Source organism: Podarcis gaigeae (genome assembly GCF_964106915.1).
Source record: "Podarcis gaigeae genome assembly, chromosome: 14".
Lineage (NCBI taxonomy): Eukaryota > Metazoa > Chordata > Lepidosauria > Squamata > Lacertidae > Podarcis > Podarcis gaigeae.
Genome location: NC_139690.1, coordinates 5,230,769 through 5,251,411, shown reverse-complemented (window position 1 = coordinate 5,251,411; position 20,643 = coordinate 5,230,769). Strand labels below are relative to the sequence as shown.

Below are 20,643 nucleotides of genomic sequence, written 5' to 3'. Positions count from 1 at the left end.
AGGGCACCAGGTAGGCAAAGGCTGATCTACACTAATAGCATTCTCTGAGCGCTGTTCATTGTGTAGCCAAAACACCATCCACACACGACAGGAGGTATCAGTAGCCGCGGGGAAAGTACAAAAAAGGCTTCAGAAAAAAGTGAGGACCTCCTGAGGACTGAGCATGCTCACTGGCCATGGAATGCTTGATTTATTTGGGTTGCTGGGAGATGTATATGTATGGCTGTCTTGTTGGAACCCTTTTGATTCAGGCCCCACTTGCAAGTACCTAAATAGATAAATAATGACATGACTTTTCATCTCATTTTAGACAAGTCCATGAGTTCCTTGTTAGAGGTAGCTCTCTCTGGAAATGAAGAACAAAAGCCGTTTGATTACAAGCTTTGCCCAGAAATCTCTGTCTTTGTGGATTTGGCTTTGGGGTGTGCGAAGGAGCCTGCTCGTAGCCTCTGGGTCAGCATGCAGGACTATGCAGTGAGTAAAGGTAAGTTCTTGGAAGCAAAAGAGCCACCTCCCACAGTGACAATAATTAAGCTTATCTATGCTCATTTTGGAGGAGGGGCTCTTTCATTATTTGTTTAGTTAAAACAAAAACAAAAAACCAGGGTGTGGATCCACGTAGAACCATTTGAGAAACCACTTTGTCATGGCCATTTTAGTTTAGGAAGGATTTGTATTTTCTGAAATTAGTTGCATTTCTATTGTGGTCAACTTGCTTATTAAAATAACTGTACATTGGACATCTGCTGGCACAACCATATTGTTTAAAGCAGTTTAAGACACATCGTAAATAGCAACTAGCATAGAACTACATAACCTTCTGCCTGCTGACCACACCTCATGGCAATGAAGTGTATCTGCCATTACTCTGAAAAACCCATCCCAATTTGAAAGCCCACTTCATATAGCATGGTGTGGGTGGGTAGGAGTGCAATATTTTGGGGTGAATACTGCCCAGTGTCAGAGCAGTGAAGTCCTTATTGAGGCTTTTAGCAAGCTCTGCTCACTGATCATGCCACATGGCTATTGCAAAATGAAAAAAGGAACTTCCCACTGGCAAGACAGCAGAGCTTCAAGTGACTTTATGGCCCACTCTTACCTTTGGCTCCGCCCACCACTGGCATGCATCCCCAGAAGGTTTTCCATTGAGGGAATGCAGCCCTTGGGGTGAAAAAGATTCCCCACTCCTGGTTTAAGGCAAAAATGCAGGCTGAATTATTGAAATATGGCTGAATAATTTGATGCTGTTTTAACTGTGAATAACTGCCCACCTAGCAGTTCGAAAGCACCCCTAAGTGCAAGTAGATAAATAGGTACCGCTTTATAGCGGGAAGGTAAACGGCGTTTCCGTGTGCTGCGCTGGTGCCGGCTCGCCAGAGCAGCTTCGTTACGCTGGCCACGTGACCCGGAAGTGTCTCTGGACAGCGCTGGCCCCAGGCCTCTTAAGTGAGATGGGCACACAACCCTAGAGTCAGACACGACTGGCCCGTACGGGCAGGGGTACCTTTACCTTTACCTATTTCAGGAAACTGATCTGTTCCTTTTCCTCTGCCTCTTCAGATTGGGATAGTGCCACGCTGAGTAGTGAGTCGCTTTTGGATACTGTGTCTAGATTTGTTCTTGCTGCCCTCCTGAAACATACAAATCTGCTTAGTCAAGCAAGTGGTGAGAGCAGGCAAGTACCCAAAAAGCATTTTGAGACCTTTTCCCCTTGTGTTAGAGAGATTTCCTTTACTCTTAGCCTTATGTAACTTTTGTGTCTTTTAGGTATCAGCCTGGCAAAGCCTTAGTAGAAGTATATCGGTGTGTGTATAAAGTGCGGAGTCGTTTGCTTGCTTGCAAGAATATGGAACTTATTCAGACTAGGTCGTCTTCAAGGGATAGATGGGTAAGGCTAAAGACTGACACTTCTGCTCCTCTTTCTTACGTAGTGCAGGAAAATTGGTTTAACATGGAAGACTGCATAGTTGATTATTGTTTTGAGGCCAACAATTATGTGAGCCTTTGTCTACAGTTTTGCTCACTTTCAATCCTATTTAGATGTGCCCAGTATATTTATTTCAGTTTCAAATTTTTGCTTGGTTCTGTTTTCTCTGTAGCTAGGGTTTTGTTTTTTAAAAAACATTCCTTTGTTTTACAGCATGTTTTACTTTTTGGGGGTGGGTGGGTTCTATGGACCACAAATAAAACTGTATTTTTAAAATTAATTTGCCTACTGCTTTGAATTGTGGGGGAGTGGTTTATAAGGCTTATGTTAGTAGCTGTTTCTTCCTTTAACTGGACTCGGGAGACGCTTCTCTGCTTCCTGGTCAAACTGCTTTGAGAAGGAGGAAAAGGGATCTTCTAGCTCTAAACTAGGGAGTCTTTTCTTGCCTGCTTTCCCATCTTCCTTGTTCTTAAGAAGGAGGTTGCTGGACTAGTTGGAGTTTCCTGATTTGCTTCATCATGGATCTTTTTCTGTTCTTCTGCTCCTGCCAAAGCAGTTACAGAGTTGGCATGTTGGTGCCATTCCTCTTGCATTGTCCCTGCCCTTAGAAGGTTCCACAAAAAGCCTTGTCATTATTGTCACAAGTATAAAATGGTTGTCTGCATCCACTCACACAAGCACAGATAGTGGAATTATTACTCCATCGCTTCATAAATTTTTGCAGGGGCAGTCATCCTGTGACCTGTACTTATGGTGAAACAATTTTACCACTACCATTTTACTATGAATTCAGCTCCATAGCCTGAAAGGACTGTGTGAGTCAGCTGCTGTTCAGCACAATCACTACTGTTTCCTGTTTTAATTTAGGGGCAGATTTTTCCCCAGCTTGAAGCCAACCTTCCGGGGGCCTTGTGCCAGTGGTGGATGGGGTCAGAGGCAGAAGTGGGTGGATGTGATTCTTACCTCCATACAGAACACTATACAGTGGTACCTCGGGTTAAGTACTTAATTCATTTCGGAGGTCCGTTCTTAACCTGAAACTGTTCTTAACCTGAAGCACCCCTTTAGCTAATGGGGCCTCCTGCTGCTACTGCGCCGCCGGAGCACGATTTCTATTCTCATCCTGAAGCAAAGTTCTTAACCCGAGGTACTATTTCTGGGTTAGCGGAGTCTGTAACCTGAAGCGTATGTAACCCAAGGTACCACTGTATTCCATCCATACAAAATTCTGGGTTCTACTTACCCTCCAGGCAAACAAAGTTCTCCATATCTTTGAACCTTACCCTCTCTCCTCCCCTATCCCAGATGTCAGAAAATCCAGACTCTTTGGACATTGATGCCCAAGAGCACCCCTTTACTCGGACCATTGATGAAGAAGCAGAGATGGAAGAGCAGGCAGAAAGAGAAAGAGAAGAGGGGCACCCGGAACAAGAAGAGGAAGAGGAAGAAAGGGAGCATGAAGTTATGACAGCTGGCAGTAAGTAAAGTTTGGAAAAGATTCCACAGAAGTTTGTTCAGAGAGAGTCCCATTGAAATGAATGGGGCCTTCAACAGGAGTTTTATCTGTGATGAACAAAAGTCACCTGAATAATTTTTACAGCCCTTGAGCTCTGCCTAGAAGTTAAGACCTTTGTTTTTGTGTTGCATGTTACAGAAATCTTTCAATGTTTCCTATCAGCCCGTGAAGTAGCTCGCAGTCGAGACCGAGAGAGAATAAATGGTGGGGCAGGGGCTCGAATGGATGACCAGGCCCCTCAGTCCCAGCAAGAACGCAGAGTCAGCAGAGACCTTCCTGAAGGACAAGATGTGTACACAGCTGCCTGCAACTCTGTGATCCATAGGTGTGCTTTGCTGATTCTGGGAGTCAGCCCCGTTATTGAGGAGCTGCAGAAACGAAGAGAGGAAGGGCAGTTGCAACAGCCATCAACTGGTACCGCAGAAGGGATTGGACTCATGACCAGGTGCGATTAATGAACTGTGCACAAGAGCAGCCAGCAGCTCTTGAAACCTTGCTGAGTAGTTCCTCAGTAATCTGCTAAGGTAGGGTGAGCCTGCCAAACCCTAACAATAGGCGTCAGAGGTCCTACTGTTTGTTCCAGAGCAGTTAGTGGTACATTGGGCAGGTCTTAGAGTCAGGCCCTTTCCTTTGGTAGTGCCTAATTTGTGCAATGAGCTCCAAGGGATGGGGGTGGTGGGGGTGGAATATGCCAGGCTCTGGTGAAAGGGGAAGTCCTTGTTTGATAGAGCATTCTCTTGGCACATCAGACTTCCCTGTGCATATTGTTAAACCCTAGGAGCTCCACTTTGCCTGCTCTTACGGAATCATAGAATTGTAGGGTTGGGAGGGACCCCAAGGGTCATCTATTCCAACCCCCTGCTATGCAGGAATCTCAACTAAAGCATCCATGACAGATGACCATCCAACCTCTCCTTAAAAACCTGCAAGGAGTTTGTTCCACTGTCAGATGTTTAGTCAGAATCTCCTTTCTTGTAACTTGAATCCATTGGTTTTGGTCCTGTCTTCCGGAGCAGGAGAAGACAAGCTTTCTCCACCTTCCATGGGACAGCCCTTGAGATATCTGAAGATGGCTATCATATCTCCCCTCAGTCTCCTCTTTACCAGGCTAAACATACCCAATTCTCTCAACTGTTCCTTCCTCATAAGGCTTGGTTTCCAGACCAATTATCATCTTCAGTTATTATCTTTTCTTTTTTTTGCATCTGCATGAAACAGAAGTGAAAGCCTTACTGCAGAAAGTCGCTCAGTCCACTCTAGTTCAAGTTACAAACTGATGAAATCACGGAGTGAATCTGATTTATCTCAACCTGAATCGGATGAAGAAGGTTATTCACTGGTAGGTGAAATACTTTAAAGCTTTGCATAATGTTACTCTTGCTGGTTCAGCTGCTGAAGATGCACTTGAAATGTTGTGAGTCTGTGTTGCAGTGGGATCTGCTTTCACATCAGCTCAGGACTTTATGGGTAGGTTGGGGCAAACCATCGCCCCCAAAGTGTGCACGGGGAGTTTACATGCAGTGGGATCTAATTATTGCCATTGCTTAATTTCAGCCCTCTTTTCCCTGCTCTGTTTCATCACAAGTTGACTTTAAAATTCCCTTGGAGTTTGAAAAGCCACTCATTACATTGTGCAAAGGACTGCCTTGCTTACCTTAAAAAATTGTTGGGAGAAAACAAGACATGACATTCAAAAGAACTTGGCAAATCAAGAATGTAGACAATCCCACAGATTACAGAAGAATATTTGACAGTGTTAAAGCTGTGTAATAATAATAATAATAATAATAATAATAATAATAATAATAATAATTTTTTATTTATACCCCGCCCTCCCCAGCCAAGGCCGGGCTCAGAGCGGCTTACAAGCAATAATAAAAACAAGATGAATGGTTACAACTTAAAAACAAAAATAAAATACATTAAAATAATGGAACATTAAAATATTATTAATTGGCAGCATGATGAACCCAAGCTGGTCAGTCTCATGACAAAGTAACTTCAAACCATAGGTTTGAATAGCAAATGTCAAGTAAATTGGCTTATTTGTTTTAAAATTGGATGCCTGGTTTGTTTGCAATGCTGGGACCAAGATTCTTTAAAGGCAATGCTAAACTCAGCTGAAGTCTCCCTTCCAACTATGCAAGAGTAGGAGAAGAGAAGCAGGAATATGTGAGACCAACACTTCGCTTATCCACTTAGCAGCATGCGATGGTCTAGGATTATGTGAGAACTGGCCCATGGAATGATTTTCAAATTTGAGAGACCTGTGGAAAAACATGTGTTCAAGTTCAGCACGGAAGGCCTCCAGAAGTATAGAGGTGGTTGTCTTTCGGAAGTGCCCACTATGTTTTGTGTTTAGTATATTATATTTGGAATTGTTTACTCTGGTGGTAAGCTGCTGCATATAACTTATAAATGAATGAGTTGCCTTTTTGTTTGCTGGTTAGGTGGAATTCCATCTCACGGTATCAGAGAGAGGCAAGAGCCTCTCTGTGATCATTTGGCTCATGCCTTCTCAGAACTTCCCTATACAGTAGCCAATGATATCTGCCTTTGCTTCCTTTCCTCTTCCAAGCCTGTCCCTTCTGTGTTGTGTCTGTTAAATTGAAAGCCAACGTGAACAAACTTGAGTACATTGGTAGACATTGTATAAATGTAATAAATAATGTATAACACTAACACTCTTTTTGGTTATTTTTATTCACTATAGAGTGGAAGACGAAATGTGGATTTGGACTTGGCATCATCCCATAGAAAGAGAGGTAATTGTGTAGAATAGCCAGTTTTTCTAGAGTAGTGGTCTTGAAACTTTTAAGCCTCAGAAAATCTTTCTGTGTTGATTGGTCTGCTACAGAGCCCCTCTATACTGCAGGGAATTATGGACATACACACAGTTCACACTTCCTGGAATCTGTGTGTGCTCCAGAGTGTTGTCAAGTTGCCTCTGCAGTTCTGTGTTGCAGGAGAATACTGGTAATGGTAGGTAAAATGCCTTTTGAGCATCTTGTCTGCCATGACTCTGGAACACAGTTTGAAAACCCACACTTTGGCATACCTGTAATAGAAGGTAAAGAACGATGAGAGCTTTCTCCAGCAAATAAATGCCATGTAGTGCAGGCAGTTTCTGGACCCCATAGAGTGGGCAAGTTGCAAGGGTGATTTATCCTAGATGGGGCTGGACAATACCCTTGACTGAGATCCAGAGAACCGTTGCCATGGGGTGTAAACAATACAGAGCTAGGATGGAAGAATCAGCAGGGAGGTTGGTCAGAAACTTGTTTCATTTCTCTGCTCATTCCTGCGCCCCTTGTCCCTGCTCTGCTTTCCTTGGAAAGTATCTTTGGGACTTGAACCCTTCATAAGGCTTTGGCTGGATGAGTGAGTTTATTCCCAGCTCTTAGTTACTCCTAGTTTTAATTACTCCTGTGGAGAGGCATCTTCTTGGGGCAGCTCTTAACCTTATCTGATAAGCTCAGCCTGCTGCCTGACCCTCTATCTTTAGAACACACTGCAATTTTTCAAATGTGAAGTCACCTCATGAATTATTGCATAACTCCTCTTTAGCATTCACATGGTAAGGGGATATGAAGTGGTGCAATAATATTCCATCACTTCCTTACACTGCAGGAAGTTTAAGAAGCTGCACATTCATGAATGTTGCTCAAACATTTCCCACTCTTAAAGCTGTTTTCCATGTATGGACAGAATGCAGATTGAATGTTGTCTTCTGTACCCAATGTCTCTCTTTGTCTTCTGATTCTTGTGTGGTAGTGTGTTTACTCCTTTTTGGCCAGTTGAGCCCCAGAAAAAAGAAGAGCTCCAAGCAAGTACATGACGGCATGTTGTGATTTTATTTTCTCTCTCTAGCTTGCCTACATACTTTATAAAACATAAAATATGTGTAGCAGTTGTTCCACATTCATTTTGAAAATTTCATTACTAGAAGCTGGCATATAAGGACAAGTAAACAGTGGGGTTTTTGTTCCATCTAATGTTGGCAGGTAGACATAGGCATAACGGCTCACTAAAAATTCAAGTTGTAAGAATGTATTTAGCACGTTTCTGTTTATGTTCAGGGGATCAGCATTGAGAGGATTAATGAATTGTGTACTTGGCATGTTTCAGAAGCCAGGTTCATTGGCTGGCATCTGCACTGAAAGGGCTGCGAAAAGGCTACTGTATGTGACCGTAGAGCAGCCTTCATCAGCTGGGTGCCTTCCAAATGTTTTGTGGACTATAACTCCCATCAGCTCCAGTCAGCACCATTGTGCTGGCTGGGACTGATGGGAGTTATAGTCCAGAACCTCTGGAAGGCACTAGGTTGGGGAAGGCTGCCCTAGAGAGTGGACCTCATTGTCAGTTTAATACTGAGAAAGGCAAACTACAGGGTTTGATTTGATATACTGTACTTACAAGTAATACAATAGCTTGTTTAAACCAAAGCAGGCAGCTTCCCCCAACCTTTCTTGAGGAGTCTTGTTAACTTAATCCAAAAGTATGACCATACTACCATTAATACTTTTATCTGCTGCACCACCTCGTTCTGCAATCCCAAGCTTGTCAAATACTGCTCCTTGGGATTTTTTTGCCTTGTACAGAAATAGTTCACCTGGTCTTCATCTGAACATAAGAAATGTGGTGCTGGATCAGGCCAATCTAGTCCAGCATCCTGCTCTCACAGTGGCAAACAAGAAGCAGGACCCAGGCACAAGAACACTCTCCCCTCCTATAGTTTCCAGCAATTGGTATTAAGAAGCATTTCTTTTCTGACTTTATCTTTTGTTGCTCCACTTTCAGTCCTCTATACGACTCATTTTTGCACAGGATAATTCCCGCCGAGCTGTTAAGGGCCTAGTGAAGAAGGCTTAAAATGGGAGTAAACAAGTTTTTAAAATCCAGGCAAAACAAACACAGTAACGTCATAGTAAAACTCCCCCCCCCCGTATGATAATCCTGTAATTTATTTTGTTTTTAAAATCCCACTCTCCCCAAGGAGTGCAGGACAATATACATGATTTCTGTTCCGTGCCCCTTTATCCCTGGAACAGCCCTGCAAGGTGGATTAAAGTAAAAGGTAACAGGTAGCCTAGGGTCACTCAGTGAACGTCATGGATTAGTAGGGATTTGAAACTGGGTTTTAATTGTCCTAGCCTAACTTTCTAACCTGGGACTATGCAATATTGTGGCCTCCAGATATTGTTGGGAGTACAACTCCCATTATCCCTGACCACCATGTTTTCTACCACTGCTGTAACCACGGCAGCACGCTGGCTGATGCAGATGAGCTTAAGCTTCCAAGAGTAGGTCATGCTAGTATGTAGCTTTGTTCTGCTCACATATGCAGGATGCCTTGAATACCTGTTAGATGTGTTCAGACCATCTTTTTTTAAAATGCATAAGCTCTTTCACTTGTCCTTTCAGAGCCACTTCACAATAACACTCTTTTGATCACTTTTAAAGAAAACTTTTAAAAACCACAAATTCTTTTACAAGCTTGCATTTTGTGTAGTAGCCTCTTTGATTTTAATGGTTGGGAGTTTCTCAAAGCACGTGGATAATCATAAATTTGGAGAACTGAAGTGTGTTAATCATACAACATCCCATCTAAAGGGGAGAGTTTAATGAAGAAAGTCATTTTTAATTTGCTTGGAGATCTGTAGTTGGTTTTGAGATTTTAGAGAAAGTAATTCCAACCCACAATTTAAAAATATTAAGTGATTTTGGTTACTCATTAGAATATGGGCTTTAAAAATATGAAGCAATTATGTACTTTGAACAATAACATAACCAAATTATTGTTAGAGAATTGAACACTTGTCTGTGGTACATACATACGTGATTTAATTTACATAATCCATAGTTCAAACCATGCTCAAGGCAGCTTAAGACATGAAAAACCATATAATTAAACATAACAAAAGTAGTCATAAACAATAAATAGAACATTAAAAAATACAAAACCAAACTGAACAATTTCCTCATAAATCACAATAAAACCTAAAATGTAGATACAAGAAACCCAACATATCAACAACCTCCGCCAACAAAATTCCAAACAGTATCCTAGCCCAAGAGTCTGTTCAGCAGTCTCAGCTTTTGTAACTGTAGTCAGTCATGTGCTCACCCTCCCAAGCCAAGTGGGAAAGGTCTACAAGACAGCAAACAAGTTTTCCAGGACTCACACCCAAGGAGGTATTCCCCCTCCCCCCCAAAAAAATGTTTTAGCTTTCATATTTTCAAGACAGAAGCTTGCTTTTGGCTGCATTTTGTGCCAATTCTTACAAGTTAAATAAAGACACTAAACTTTGTGAAACAGTGTTTTTCGTGTACATTTTCATGAATGCAAGAGTTTAGTGTACCAAGAGGCATTCTGAGAAAGAAACCAAACTAGAAGAAGAAAGGAATCTGTTGGATGATGATGGTGCTGCCTTAGTGTGTGTGGCTGTATTGGTTCATGATAGCATCAGAAATGAGGACGTACATCTAGGACATTCAATCCATTAAAAAGGGGACTTCCACAGAAAAGCTACAGGCCTTGGAATCACCAATACACCAAAGCTTTTTTCTTTTTCCTATCAGCAGTTCAGCTGAACAGTGCAACAGGCAGCAAATATTGAATACACAGAATACTACTGCATAGGCACTGTTTCCGTTTTAATTATAATTCCATGCAAGCCTACAGTTAACTCATTTGGTACCAGTATGCAGCAGCAATGCAGAGTGTGCATAGCTGCCATCTGATAATTGGAGTAGTCCTCGTCATCTGTTTGGCTATCCCTGTGCCACCTCCTCCTTTGAACAGTCAGTAGCTATGCACACCCTGCATTGCTGCTGCATGCTGCTACCAGATGAGTTAACTGATCAACATATGCAGCAATTTGGGTGGGACCAGAAACTGCTTGCAGTCCCATTGGAAATTTGGGTGTGGGAGAGTCCTTGAAATCGGACTCTCCACAGGTGGTATGCTTTCAAAAGGAGGTTTGCTATATTACACCAAATGAACAGAAATCAGCTTGGAAGGAAGGCAGAAAAGAAATAATTTGTGTGCGTTTACTTGCCCTTTACCCATTCCTGTACCTGCGTAAAGTTTTCATTCAGAGCAAGCTATGTATCATCCCCCTGCTTTGCCCTTAATAGTGTAATAATGCTGGTCAGTCACAATCCTTGCTTTACAATTGAATGTTAAAGAAGAAATGGAGTGCTCAGTTTGTTTTGTGGCAGACTGTTCTTTTCCTTCAACCACTCTCTGATTTCTTTTATTTGTGTTACCATCTTATTCAGTATATAAGCTTTCAGCTGTTTGAGTGGCTTCTGCCTTTAATTTTCTTCTTTATGTTGCTTGAGGATTTACTGCTAGAAAAACATAGCTGAAGTTATCTTCCTTCAATAATAGTATACTTTGCTAACTGTGTGCATGAGATGATAGGAATACCTTTTACCATCTGTTGCAAAGCTGCCCATTCAATACTACTTGTCAGTGTTATTTAAAATCACTGCATTGGAATTTATGAAGTTTTGTTGTGTGTTTCTAGGAGCAGTCCACAGCCCAATTGAAGCACTAAGTGATTCATGGACTCGGCTGAAGCACAGAGATTGGCTGTATAGCTCTATGTGTTTGTTTGGGGAATCCGATTTTGATTTTACAAAATCTGTTGGAGTTCATACTCTGATTGAAAATGTTATTAGCTTTGTAAGCGGAGATGTGGGAAGCTCTCCAGGCTTCAAGGAGCCTGAAGAAAGCATGTCAACGAGCCCCCAGGCCTATATTATCGCAATGGAGCAGCAGCAACAGAGGGCAGAGGTGTGTATTGCAGTTACCTATATTCCAGTTAATAATTGTAGAATGAAAGATGCTTTTGAATTATCAGTTTACATGCTTTGCCCAACTGTAACTTGTGGGGAGGCAATCATTTCAGGTTACTTAACAAGAGGGAGGTTCTAGGATGCATGAGTGTGCAATGGCCTCTCTGTCATCACTTGCATGCCTTGGAGGAAGTAGGTGTGACCTCCAAAGCACATCATGTTTGTTTCTTCCTGCTTGGGCATCAAAGGAGCAACATGCCAGTCTATAGCAGTCAGTCAGTCGGATTGTATGGGTGTTCCTAATGCACACATATTGCATGTGGGGTTGTGCATATGCAGCCAGGAAGGAAGGAAGGGGTTGCTTTTGGAAAGCAATTTTGGCTGTGCAAGCGAAGTGTCTCCCCACATCTCTTCCTTTATTTTCCTTGATTGTTCTTCTGTTCCTAAAATACTTTCATCTGTTGTATGTGGGGGGTCATACAGGCCTATACTATGTATTTGTATCAATGCACTTGAAGGACTTTGTCTTCCAAGGGGTAAAATGCAAACTATTTTTACACATTTTTTTTAGTTGCGGCTGGAGGCACTTCATCAGATCCTGGTGTTGCTTTCTGGGATGGAAGAAAAAGGCAGCACTCTGTCCATAGGAAGCCGGCAAGGCCCAGGCTTTCAGTCCTCTTCGCTTCTCACATCAGTGAGGCTGCAGTTCCTGGCTGGGTGCTTTGGCTTGGGTACTGTGGGACATGCAGGCTCCAAAGGAGAGAGTATCCGTTTGCATCATTATCAGGTAAGGGATGCTTTGGCCAAACGTTGGAATTCTGTCAACTGAGTTTAAAGCAGACCATGTCTAAAACTGAAAACTTCTCAACGTGCTGTATTGTTTTGGGTCCCTGGGTTCTTTTCCTATTGTGTGTGGGGGTGGGTGGGGGGTGTCATTCTGCAAGCTTTAGGGTTGTCACCAAGCCTGATGATAGCTTATTTATACAAAATAGATGGTGCCAATTTGGCCACATAAGCAGTGGCACTTAGAATCTTTGAATCATAGAATTGTAGAGTTGGGAGGCACCTCAGGGGTCATCTAGTCCTACCCACTGCAGTGCAGGAATCACAGCTAAAGAATCATTGACAGATGACCATCCAAACTCTGTTTTAAAACCTCAAATAAAGGAGAGTTTCTGAGTATCAGATATAGAGGGAATGATAGTGGATTAAAGGCTGGAATGGGGTGTACTAATGTAAATAGACACTGTAGAAGACAACTGGAAGCAGAATATGTGCATATCCTATGAATATAACATTTTCTTAGTGTTGTGAGATTCCGAATGATAGGAACCACATAGTGTTGACAACTGTGTATTGCAAAGTTAGTTGTTTCCTATAGTAGGCAAGTCATGAAAGGAGTTAAATGTAGTTAGCCAATGCTAAACTAGCAACCTTTCATAAAATTGGAAAAGTTCCTGAATTATACATGGTAAATACCTTAAAAAGTAACATGACATCAGTGCATAGCCATATGGATGGGTTTCACAGTACTTGATTTTTCCATAGGATGGCATCAGGGCAGCTAAGAGAAATATCCAGACTGAAATCCAAGTGGCTGTGCACAAGATCTATCAGCAATTGTCTGCAACTTTGGAAAGAGCCCTCCAAGCAAATAAACATCACATAGGTAAGAGGATCACATTCATCTTGCAAGTGTTTTTGCTGCTGACAAATTTTGCTTGTATTATTATTTTTTCTATTTCTGAGCAGACTTGAAATGGGGACAGTCTCTAAGTATTTTCTTTATATTTTGGTGTGTGTTTGTGTACATGTGTGTATTAGAGGCACAGCAGCGTCTCCTGTTGGTAACTGTGTTCGCCCTGAGTGTTCACTACCAGCCAGTTGATGTCTCCTTGGCTATTTCCACCGGCTTGTTAAATGTCCTGTCGCAATTATGTGGAACAGACACCATGCTTGGTCAGCCACTGCAGCTCTTGCCAAAAAGTGGCATTTCCCAGCTCAGCACAGCTTTAAAAGTAGCCAGCACTAGATTACTTCAGATCCTAGCTATTACCACAGGGTAAGTATTAACTGTCTGTTTTCTGAATGATCATTCATCTTCTCAGCTCTCCCAAATATTTTAAAAGCAGTATTTTCCCCATACCTAGTTCCTCAAGACTAGCAGTGTCCTTGCAGTGTAACTCAGTAGTAAATTGGATATGATAAAACCTTAGTCAGTTGGGAAACAGTTTTTATTTATTTATTTCGAGCATTTATAACTCACTTTTCATTTCAGTTCAGCATTACCTTAACAACAATTAGAATTTGTACAGTTAAATATTTCAGAAAGTAGCACTGGGACTATAAAGTTGAATTGTTGGTGTGATGTGTTAATATTTGTTTGCTGTACTTAGATGGACTCTAATTGAATATAATTTACCTGTTAAAATTTCTCTCTATCACAGACACACACACACCCCTACCTCTCCCTCTCCCCCATTTGCTGTTTTGTTTCTCCCTTTACAACATATTGAAAATACAGTCCTTCCTCTCTGTCCCATTGGGAAAACCATTGGCCCAGTGACTATTGTGCCAGTCTGTAACAAGGATCATTCAGGCCCAAGAACATGAAATCTGCCCCCCACAACACATCTGCTTCTTTTAATGCAAAAGCCTCAGGGTTCTACAGATTCAAAGCTGTTCTAATAATGCCAAGCCTCTTCACATAGTTGCTAATTGATCTTCATATTTCCACCCCCCAGAACCTATGCAGATAAACTGAGTCCCAAAGTGGTCCAGTCTTTGCTGGATCTGCTGTGTAGTCAGCTGAAAAACCTGTTGTCCCAAGCTGGTGTAATGCTTATGGCATCATTTGAGGAAAAAGAAGATGGCGAGGAGGAAGAAAAAAAGGCAGAGTCAAATGGAGACAGTGAGAAGAAAGACTTCAGAGGTAATCTCATTCTGGCTTTTTGTTGGTTTGCTTTTTAAAGAAAAGAGAGTTCCTGGGGCAGGGAATAGGGGAGGAAGGAATGTAGAGCCAAACTCACTACATGGATGGCTGATTCAGATATCTGAACAGCTGGAGTTTGCCCACTTCCTTACTTGTTTGTGTTTGGTGGATGGCAGTAGCCATTTTGGGCAGAAACCTTGGAGGGAGGATATGTGATCGGACAAATCACAGATTAGAAATGTTCCCATAGGAAACAGTGCAGATCATCAGATTGCTATGTGAATACTCACCTAACTAATGATTTCTTGGGAAGCATTGTATTTGGATGGCGGGACCTGCATGTACCCTCTGTTTCCATGCTTTGCGCTATAAAAAAGAGCCCACATCCCCAATATTCCTCAGAGACATCTATATTTTTGTTTTATGCACTGGAAACTTATTGCAGTAAACAATTAATGGGATTTGTACATGCACGCTAATGGCAAAGGTAAAAAAGATGACAGCTTGACCTATGTTGACAATATTGCCCTAGTTGTTAGAAGTACAGAAAAGGTAACCACAATTAAGTTTCTCCAAGTAAATATAAATATTAGATGGTCTGTTTGTTTCATTATTATTATTATTATTATTATTATTATTATTATTATTATTATTCCACCCTTCATCCGTAAATCCAAATTACACAATCTATGTTCTCAGTGGTGAACTATGTTTATCATGTGGTGAACAGAACAACACTGCTATGAGATGAGATCATTTGAGGGCAAATGATCTTATTTGAGAAAGAACAAATGAGAGTGGACAATGTAAACATGAAAACATCTTCACAAGCAGTGTCAGAATTAGTGGGGGGCATTGTTTACATTTTGCCACTATAGAAAATGGTGGGACTTGATAAGTGTTGCTGAGAATTTTGTCTCTCCACCTCTGTTGTAATCTTTATCTGCAGCCCCTATTGATGCTTCTTATTGAACTATTTTGCAAATCATTGCTTACCTTTTCTCTTCTGGTACAGAAAAAGGCACCCATGAAATGGAATAAATCTAAATTTGGTCCAAGAGAGCAGAAATAAAGTTAATGTAAGAAGAATTTTGTTGCACAACAAAAGGTTAAGATACTCCTTTGTTGTGTATTATTTGTTCTTTTACTTAAAAAATAATAATTTTGCCCTGCTCTTCAGCTGAGAAAGCTTTCAGGGCACCTTATATAAAAGCAATAAAAAAAGTTAAACAGTGATAAAGACAGTGGACAATAAAAGCAGAGCGGATTAATCACTTGGCTGCAAAACAGCAATGACACCTGCTGGCAGAAGGTAGGGTAGACAGCTGGTTATCTTTTCCTAGGCACTCTCCAGGCAGAGCATATGCAAATCAGGCCTTTTGAAAATATGAATCCCTTTCCTTTTTGCAATAATAATTTTTATTGTTTTAAATCCACAGTGGCTCTTCGAAAACAGCATGCTGCAGAGTTGCATCTAGGCGATTTCTTAGTCTTTCTTAGAAGGGTGGTTTCTTCAAAAGCCATTCAGTCCAAAATGGCATCCCCAAAGTGGACAGAGGTGCTGCTGAACATAGCTTCTCAGAAATGTTGTTCAGGTATGGTCCTATGGTCTTTGTTTTTGAAGTGGGAGTGTGTTTATCATTTGGAGATACAAGCTTGCATCATGTCCATCAAATGAATAATTACAGAAACTTTTTATACATGTTTTGTGTATTTAAGTTGGTGGCCCATTTTATCCTGTGTATTCTGGATATTTGACACCTTTTTATAGACACACCACTGGGTTCTAACTTTGTTTGATATGTTATTAGCATGTGTTGGTAGTACCAACTTTCTTTCTGGGTCCCATTTCTAGGTGTACCTTTGGTTGGCAACTTGAGGACCAGGCTGCTTGCACTACATGTTCTGGAAGCTGTGCTGCCTGCTTGTGAATCGGGTGTGGAGGATGACCAGATGGCTCAGGTCTTCATACTTTACAGTATTATAAAGTGTTAAGTTTTTGTGTGTGCAGCAGTGACCATTTTGGTGGCATTTGCATCTTAGAAACTGTGGTTCGGTTTAAGTTACCGGTACTTCTCAGCCCAGATGGATATGAAATTTACAGCATGCTATGGTATAAGAGAGTGGGATGCGGGTGGCGCTGTGGGTAAAACCTCAGTGCCTAGGGCTTGCCGATCACATGGTCGGCGGTTCGAATCCCCGCAACGGGGTGAGCTCCCGTCTTTTGGTCCCAGCTCCTGCCCACCTAGCAGTTCGAAAGCACCCTTAAGTGCAAGTAGATAAATAGGTACCGCTTTATAGCGGGAAGGTAAACGGCGTTTCCGTGTGCTGCGCTGGTGCTGGCTTGCCAGAGCAGCTTCGTCACGCTGGCCACGTGACCCGGAAGTGTCACCGGACAGCACTGGCCCCTGGCCTCTTAAGTGAGATGGGCGTACAACCCTAGAGTCGGACACGACTGGCCCGTACGGGCAGGGGTACCTTTACCTTTACCTATGGTATAAGAGAAAACTATATGAAAATGTTATATAGATGCTACCCAACACCTAGTAGATTGGCAAAAATGTATAAAGCAAAGTCAAATAAGTGTTGGAACTGTAAAGAGAAAGAAGGTACCCATTTCCATATGTGGCGGTCTTGCAATAAGATTAAAGCTTACTGGGAAATGTTATATAATGAACTGAAAAAGATGTTTAAGATAACATTTGTTTAAAAACCAGAAGTTTTTCTTTTGGGGATAATGGGATCAGAGCTACCTAAACAATATAGAAACTTATTTATTTATGCAGCTATAGCTGCAAGAATAATAATTGCCCAAAATGGAAAGACGAAAAAGTCCCAATGAGAGAAGGATGGTTGCAGAAACTAATGGAATATGAAGAAATGGCAAAACTTATGGAAATAATAAGAAATCAAGATAACAATTTTTTATTAAGAAATGGAAATGGTTTATTGAATATTTACAAACATATTGCAAGCAGATCAAGACATTAGCAGGACTATTGTTATAACAGATAATAGCAATAAAAATAATAGATTGAAACGATTTGGGATATGCAGGGAAAGATAAAATTATTTTAAGGACTACAGAAAGATGGGGAGGGAAGTCGAGATTTATAAAGTCAGAATTATTGTTTGATTGGTGAAATATTTTTTTTTTTTGTTAATAATTGAAAATTGTAAGTAAATAAAGTTACTTCTCAGCTCTCAGCAACAGCCTGAAAATAATGAAGCTGCTTTTTTGACAATCTGATTATTGATCTGCCCAACATACAACAGTCTCCTCTAAGTGACCATGGCTGCCTAAGGTCACAAGGCCAGAGGTCCTACGAAAACAACTTTAGCTAGATTAAAAGAAAATTATTTGAAAACAATACCAAAATGATCCTTAATGCCTACAGAAGTAGCTAAAATGGATAACTGATGCTCACCTGGAAAAGGGGGGGGGGATGTACAGCTCACATTTCCTTCACATCCTCCATGTGCTGGGACTGTGCCAAAGTTGCCCAGTTCTGGGATAAAATATTTGTAGAAATAACAAAAATACTGGGAAAACCTGTAAAAATAGTCCTCCTAAAACAACCCAATGGTTATTAAATAATAAAGGTAAAGGTACCCCTGCCCGTACGGGCCAGTCTTGACAGACTCTGGGGTTGTGCGCCCATCTCACTCAAGAGGCCAGGGGCCAGCGCTGTCCAGAGACACTTCCGGGTCACGTGGCCAGCGTGACATCGCTGCTCTGGCGAGCCAGAGCCGCACACGGAAACGCCGTTTACCTTCCCGCTGGTAAGCGGTCCCTATTTATCTACTTGCACCCGGAGGTGCTTTCGAACTGCTAGGTTGGCAGGCGCTGGGACCGAGCAACGGGAGCGCACCCCGCCGCAGGGATTCGAACCGCCGACCTTTCGATCGGCAAGTCCTAGGCGCTGAGGCTTTAACCCACAGCCCCACCTGCGTGCTTGCTTGTTAATGGCAGAAAAAATATTGATAGCTAGAAATTGGAAAGAACCAAAGGGTTTAAATGTACAACAGTAGAATAAGGTAAATTGGGACATAGCACTTTCTGGAAAAGTGATGCAAAACCTTTGTGTGGCTAGAGGATCAAATGCCCAAGAGACTTTTATGGTGGACTGGTGGCCATTCATTCAACACATGAAAAAACACATGCTATAGGACGAACTGTTTCTGCCACATTCCTTAATATATGATTGTGTTAACATTTTCCTTCATATTGATATTAGCAACTTTCTCTCCACTTCAGTGCTTGTATGAACTATGCCTTTGGGTTGGGTAATGGGAGTATCCCCCCCCCAATAATTATAAAAAAGGAAACAAGGCAGAGGTATTTTTCCTGGCCCCATAGCCACTTCATCAGACCTGGATTGCACCAAATCACAGGTTTTCAGAGGTGTATTTTTAAAAAGAAGAGAAAACTGTTTTCAGTTGCCTGCTTCAAACCCCTGGTTGCTTTGTTATCTGTAGTGTAAGCAGGATGGGAAATACAGCCTTAAAAATTACCTGTGACTATTTGGAATTAAATGTTCTTCAATCATGTTTCCTGAACAGGTTATTGATCGGTTGTTCTCCCTTCTGTCTGATTGTATGTGGGAAAGTCCTGTTGCACAAGCCAAGCACATAATTCAGATCAAGGAGAAAGAAAAAGAAATGAAGCTGCAGGTACAAGCTTTAATTCTGATCAATTTCATAATGTTCTTTTCAGCCACTGATGAAGTCCTTTGTCTTGAAACGTATTTGGCTCATGTTGAAAGGCCTGTGACGGACAGCAGAGTCCTGGTGATGCAGTCCCTCAGAGTTCCACCAGGGGGGGTTGGAGCCTCCCTCTGATTGGCTACAAAGTCAGCTGGCTGTAGAAGGGGGAGGAGCAGAATGGGGGGGCACATAAAAGGAGCAGCTTCTGAGGAAGCCTTGAGATAGGGATAGGGAAGGGAAAGAGCTGGAGCGAGACAGGGTTGAGTTTGGTTTGAGATGGGAGAAAGGGATTAGGAATGGATTTGTCCAAGAGAGTGGGTTCAAATGTGAGTTTAGCATCCGCTCTTAGGAGAATATCTGTAGCTAGAGGAAGGAGCCTCATATTGAAGAGATGAGGACCGTGTGAGGAGACAGGAGTTGCCTGGAGGGCTGAGTCTGAGCAGGGGAGGGAGAAGCTGTGGGACTACAGACCCCCTGCGTCTCCTTCCTGCCAGGCGGGGAGAGCTCTTCTAGGAAAAGAAGACTCCCAAGCCAGTTAAGAGGGGATCCCAGAGTCTCTTATACCTCAGAAGTGAGAGGGGGTAAATGACGAAACAGATCACGAAACAGAGCATTAAGCCGTGAAGGAAGCTGTGCCGTGTCCAAAGTATTTAACTAAAAGACCTGTCATAACCAAGTAAAGGAACAAGAGAAACTGAGTTAAGCATTTCACCACCTATTCCAAAAACTGGAACATTTACCTGAAGTGCAGCGACCGATATTTAGCAACTGAAGTTTAAGAAAAGATGTGCATATACTACTGTGCTTAAGCCTGTGACATCTTTATATTTAGCTTAAGTAAAAGTTAACTTCTTCCTAGCCCAACTTTGTTTCCCCAATCACTTTTTGTAAATAAAACTTTCCTTGTTTGATCAACTCCTGCCTGAGACTCCCTGAAACAAAGTTCCCCTCACACAACCCCCACACAAGATAGCCTGTGGTAAATGGAAGAAATTTGTTGGCGTACTGTGTGGTGGGCCTGCTGTATTGAATTGGGGGCAGTTAGTGGGGTGAGTCCGCTACAGTCTCATATGGGATTTGGTTTATCAAGTTTTTAACATTGGAGTGTTTGTATCTATGGTTATTTTTGAAAAAGGTATTTTGTATTTTTATACATCTTTTACCTCCCTTTTTTTACTGCTAGATTGTGCTCCCCCCCCCAATCTGTTTAATTGAGCATAATGTGAGGTGTTTATATTCTGTTTTTGAAAGAAACAGGGTGAGTCTGAAGAAGAAGATGAAAATCTCCCTATACAGGAAGTATCGTTTGACCCTGAGAAGGCTCAGTGCTGCTTAGTAGAGAATGGTCAGATCCTAACTCATGGGAGCGGTGGAAAGGGATATGGATTAGCATCCACTGGAGTCACTTCTGGGTGTTACCAGTGGAAGGTATGTAGAAAGCCCAGTTTAAAAATAGAGATGAAGCAAGGTGTATAGATAAACCCATTGTGTCCTTAACCCACAAACTGTACTGCTCAAAATAGGGGGAATGTATTTGAACTCTAGTTCTAATGGCATTTTTTTTCAGGTTGCCTAAATTTGTTCCCTAGATTTGCACAGGATTTCTGACCCTTGCAAGCTGGACTTCCAGAATCCACAGTTTTTAGGTCTTGTTCATGATTTGCTGGGCTTCTCTAAGCCTGTGGGTTGAGCAGTACAGATCAGTAGCATACTTTTGCCTGCACTAGATTTTATATCTTTCTGCAAAGACTTGTG

At 41.9% G+C, this 20,643-nt stretch overlaps 1 protein-coding gene across 50 annotated transcripts in view; it reads left to right on the top strand.

The window, feature by feature from the left end:
• Positions 1–20,643, top strand: part of HERC1 (HECT and RLD domain containing E3 ubiquitin protein ligase family member 1) — a 112,328-nt gene that overhangs the window by 38,315 nt on the left and 53,370 nt on the right. For 30 of the 50 annotated variants that reach the window (XM_083712281.1, XM_083712305.1, XM_083712286.1 and 27 more), the window contains 17 exons: positions 311–484; positions 1,561–1,675; positions 1,768–1,888; positions 3,233–3,404; positions 3,582–3,888; positions 4,662–4,782; positions 6,157–6,208; positions 7,218–7,283; positions 10,979–11,247; positions 11,821–12,036; positions 12,798–12,918; positions 13,074–13,311; positions 13,994–14,181; positions 15,621–15,776; positions 16,037–16,143; positions 18,745–18,855; positions 20,140–20,316. In XM_083712281.1, the coding sequence (XP_083568407.1) occupies positions 311–484; positions 1,561–1,675; positions 1,768–1,888; positions 3,233–3,404; positions 3,582–3,888; positions 4,662–4,782; positions 6,157–6,208; positions 7,218–7,283; positions 10,979–11,247; positions 11,821–12,036; positions 12,798–12,918; positions 13,074–13,311; positions 13,994–14,181; positions 15,621–15,776; positions 16,037–16,143; positions 18,745–18,855; positions 20,140–20,316 (2,711 nt within the window). The remainder of the gene's footprint in view (positions 1–310; positions 485–1,560; positions 1,676–1,767; positions 1,889–3,232; positions 3,405–3,581; positions 3,889–4,661; positions 4,783–6,156; positions 6,209–7,217; positions 7,284–10,978; positions 11,248–11,820; positions 12,037–12,797; positions 12,919–13,073; positions 13,312–13,993; positions 14,182–15,620; positions 15,777–16,036; positions 16,144–18,744; positions 18,856–20,139; positions 20,317–20,643) is intronic. The other 20 variants (XM_083712312.1, XM_083712310.1, XM_083712306.1 and 17 more) reach the window with 5 other exon arrangements.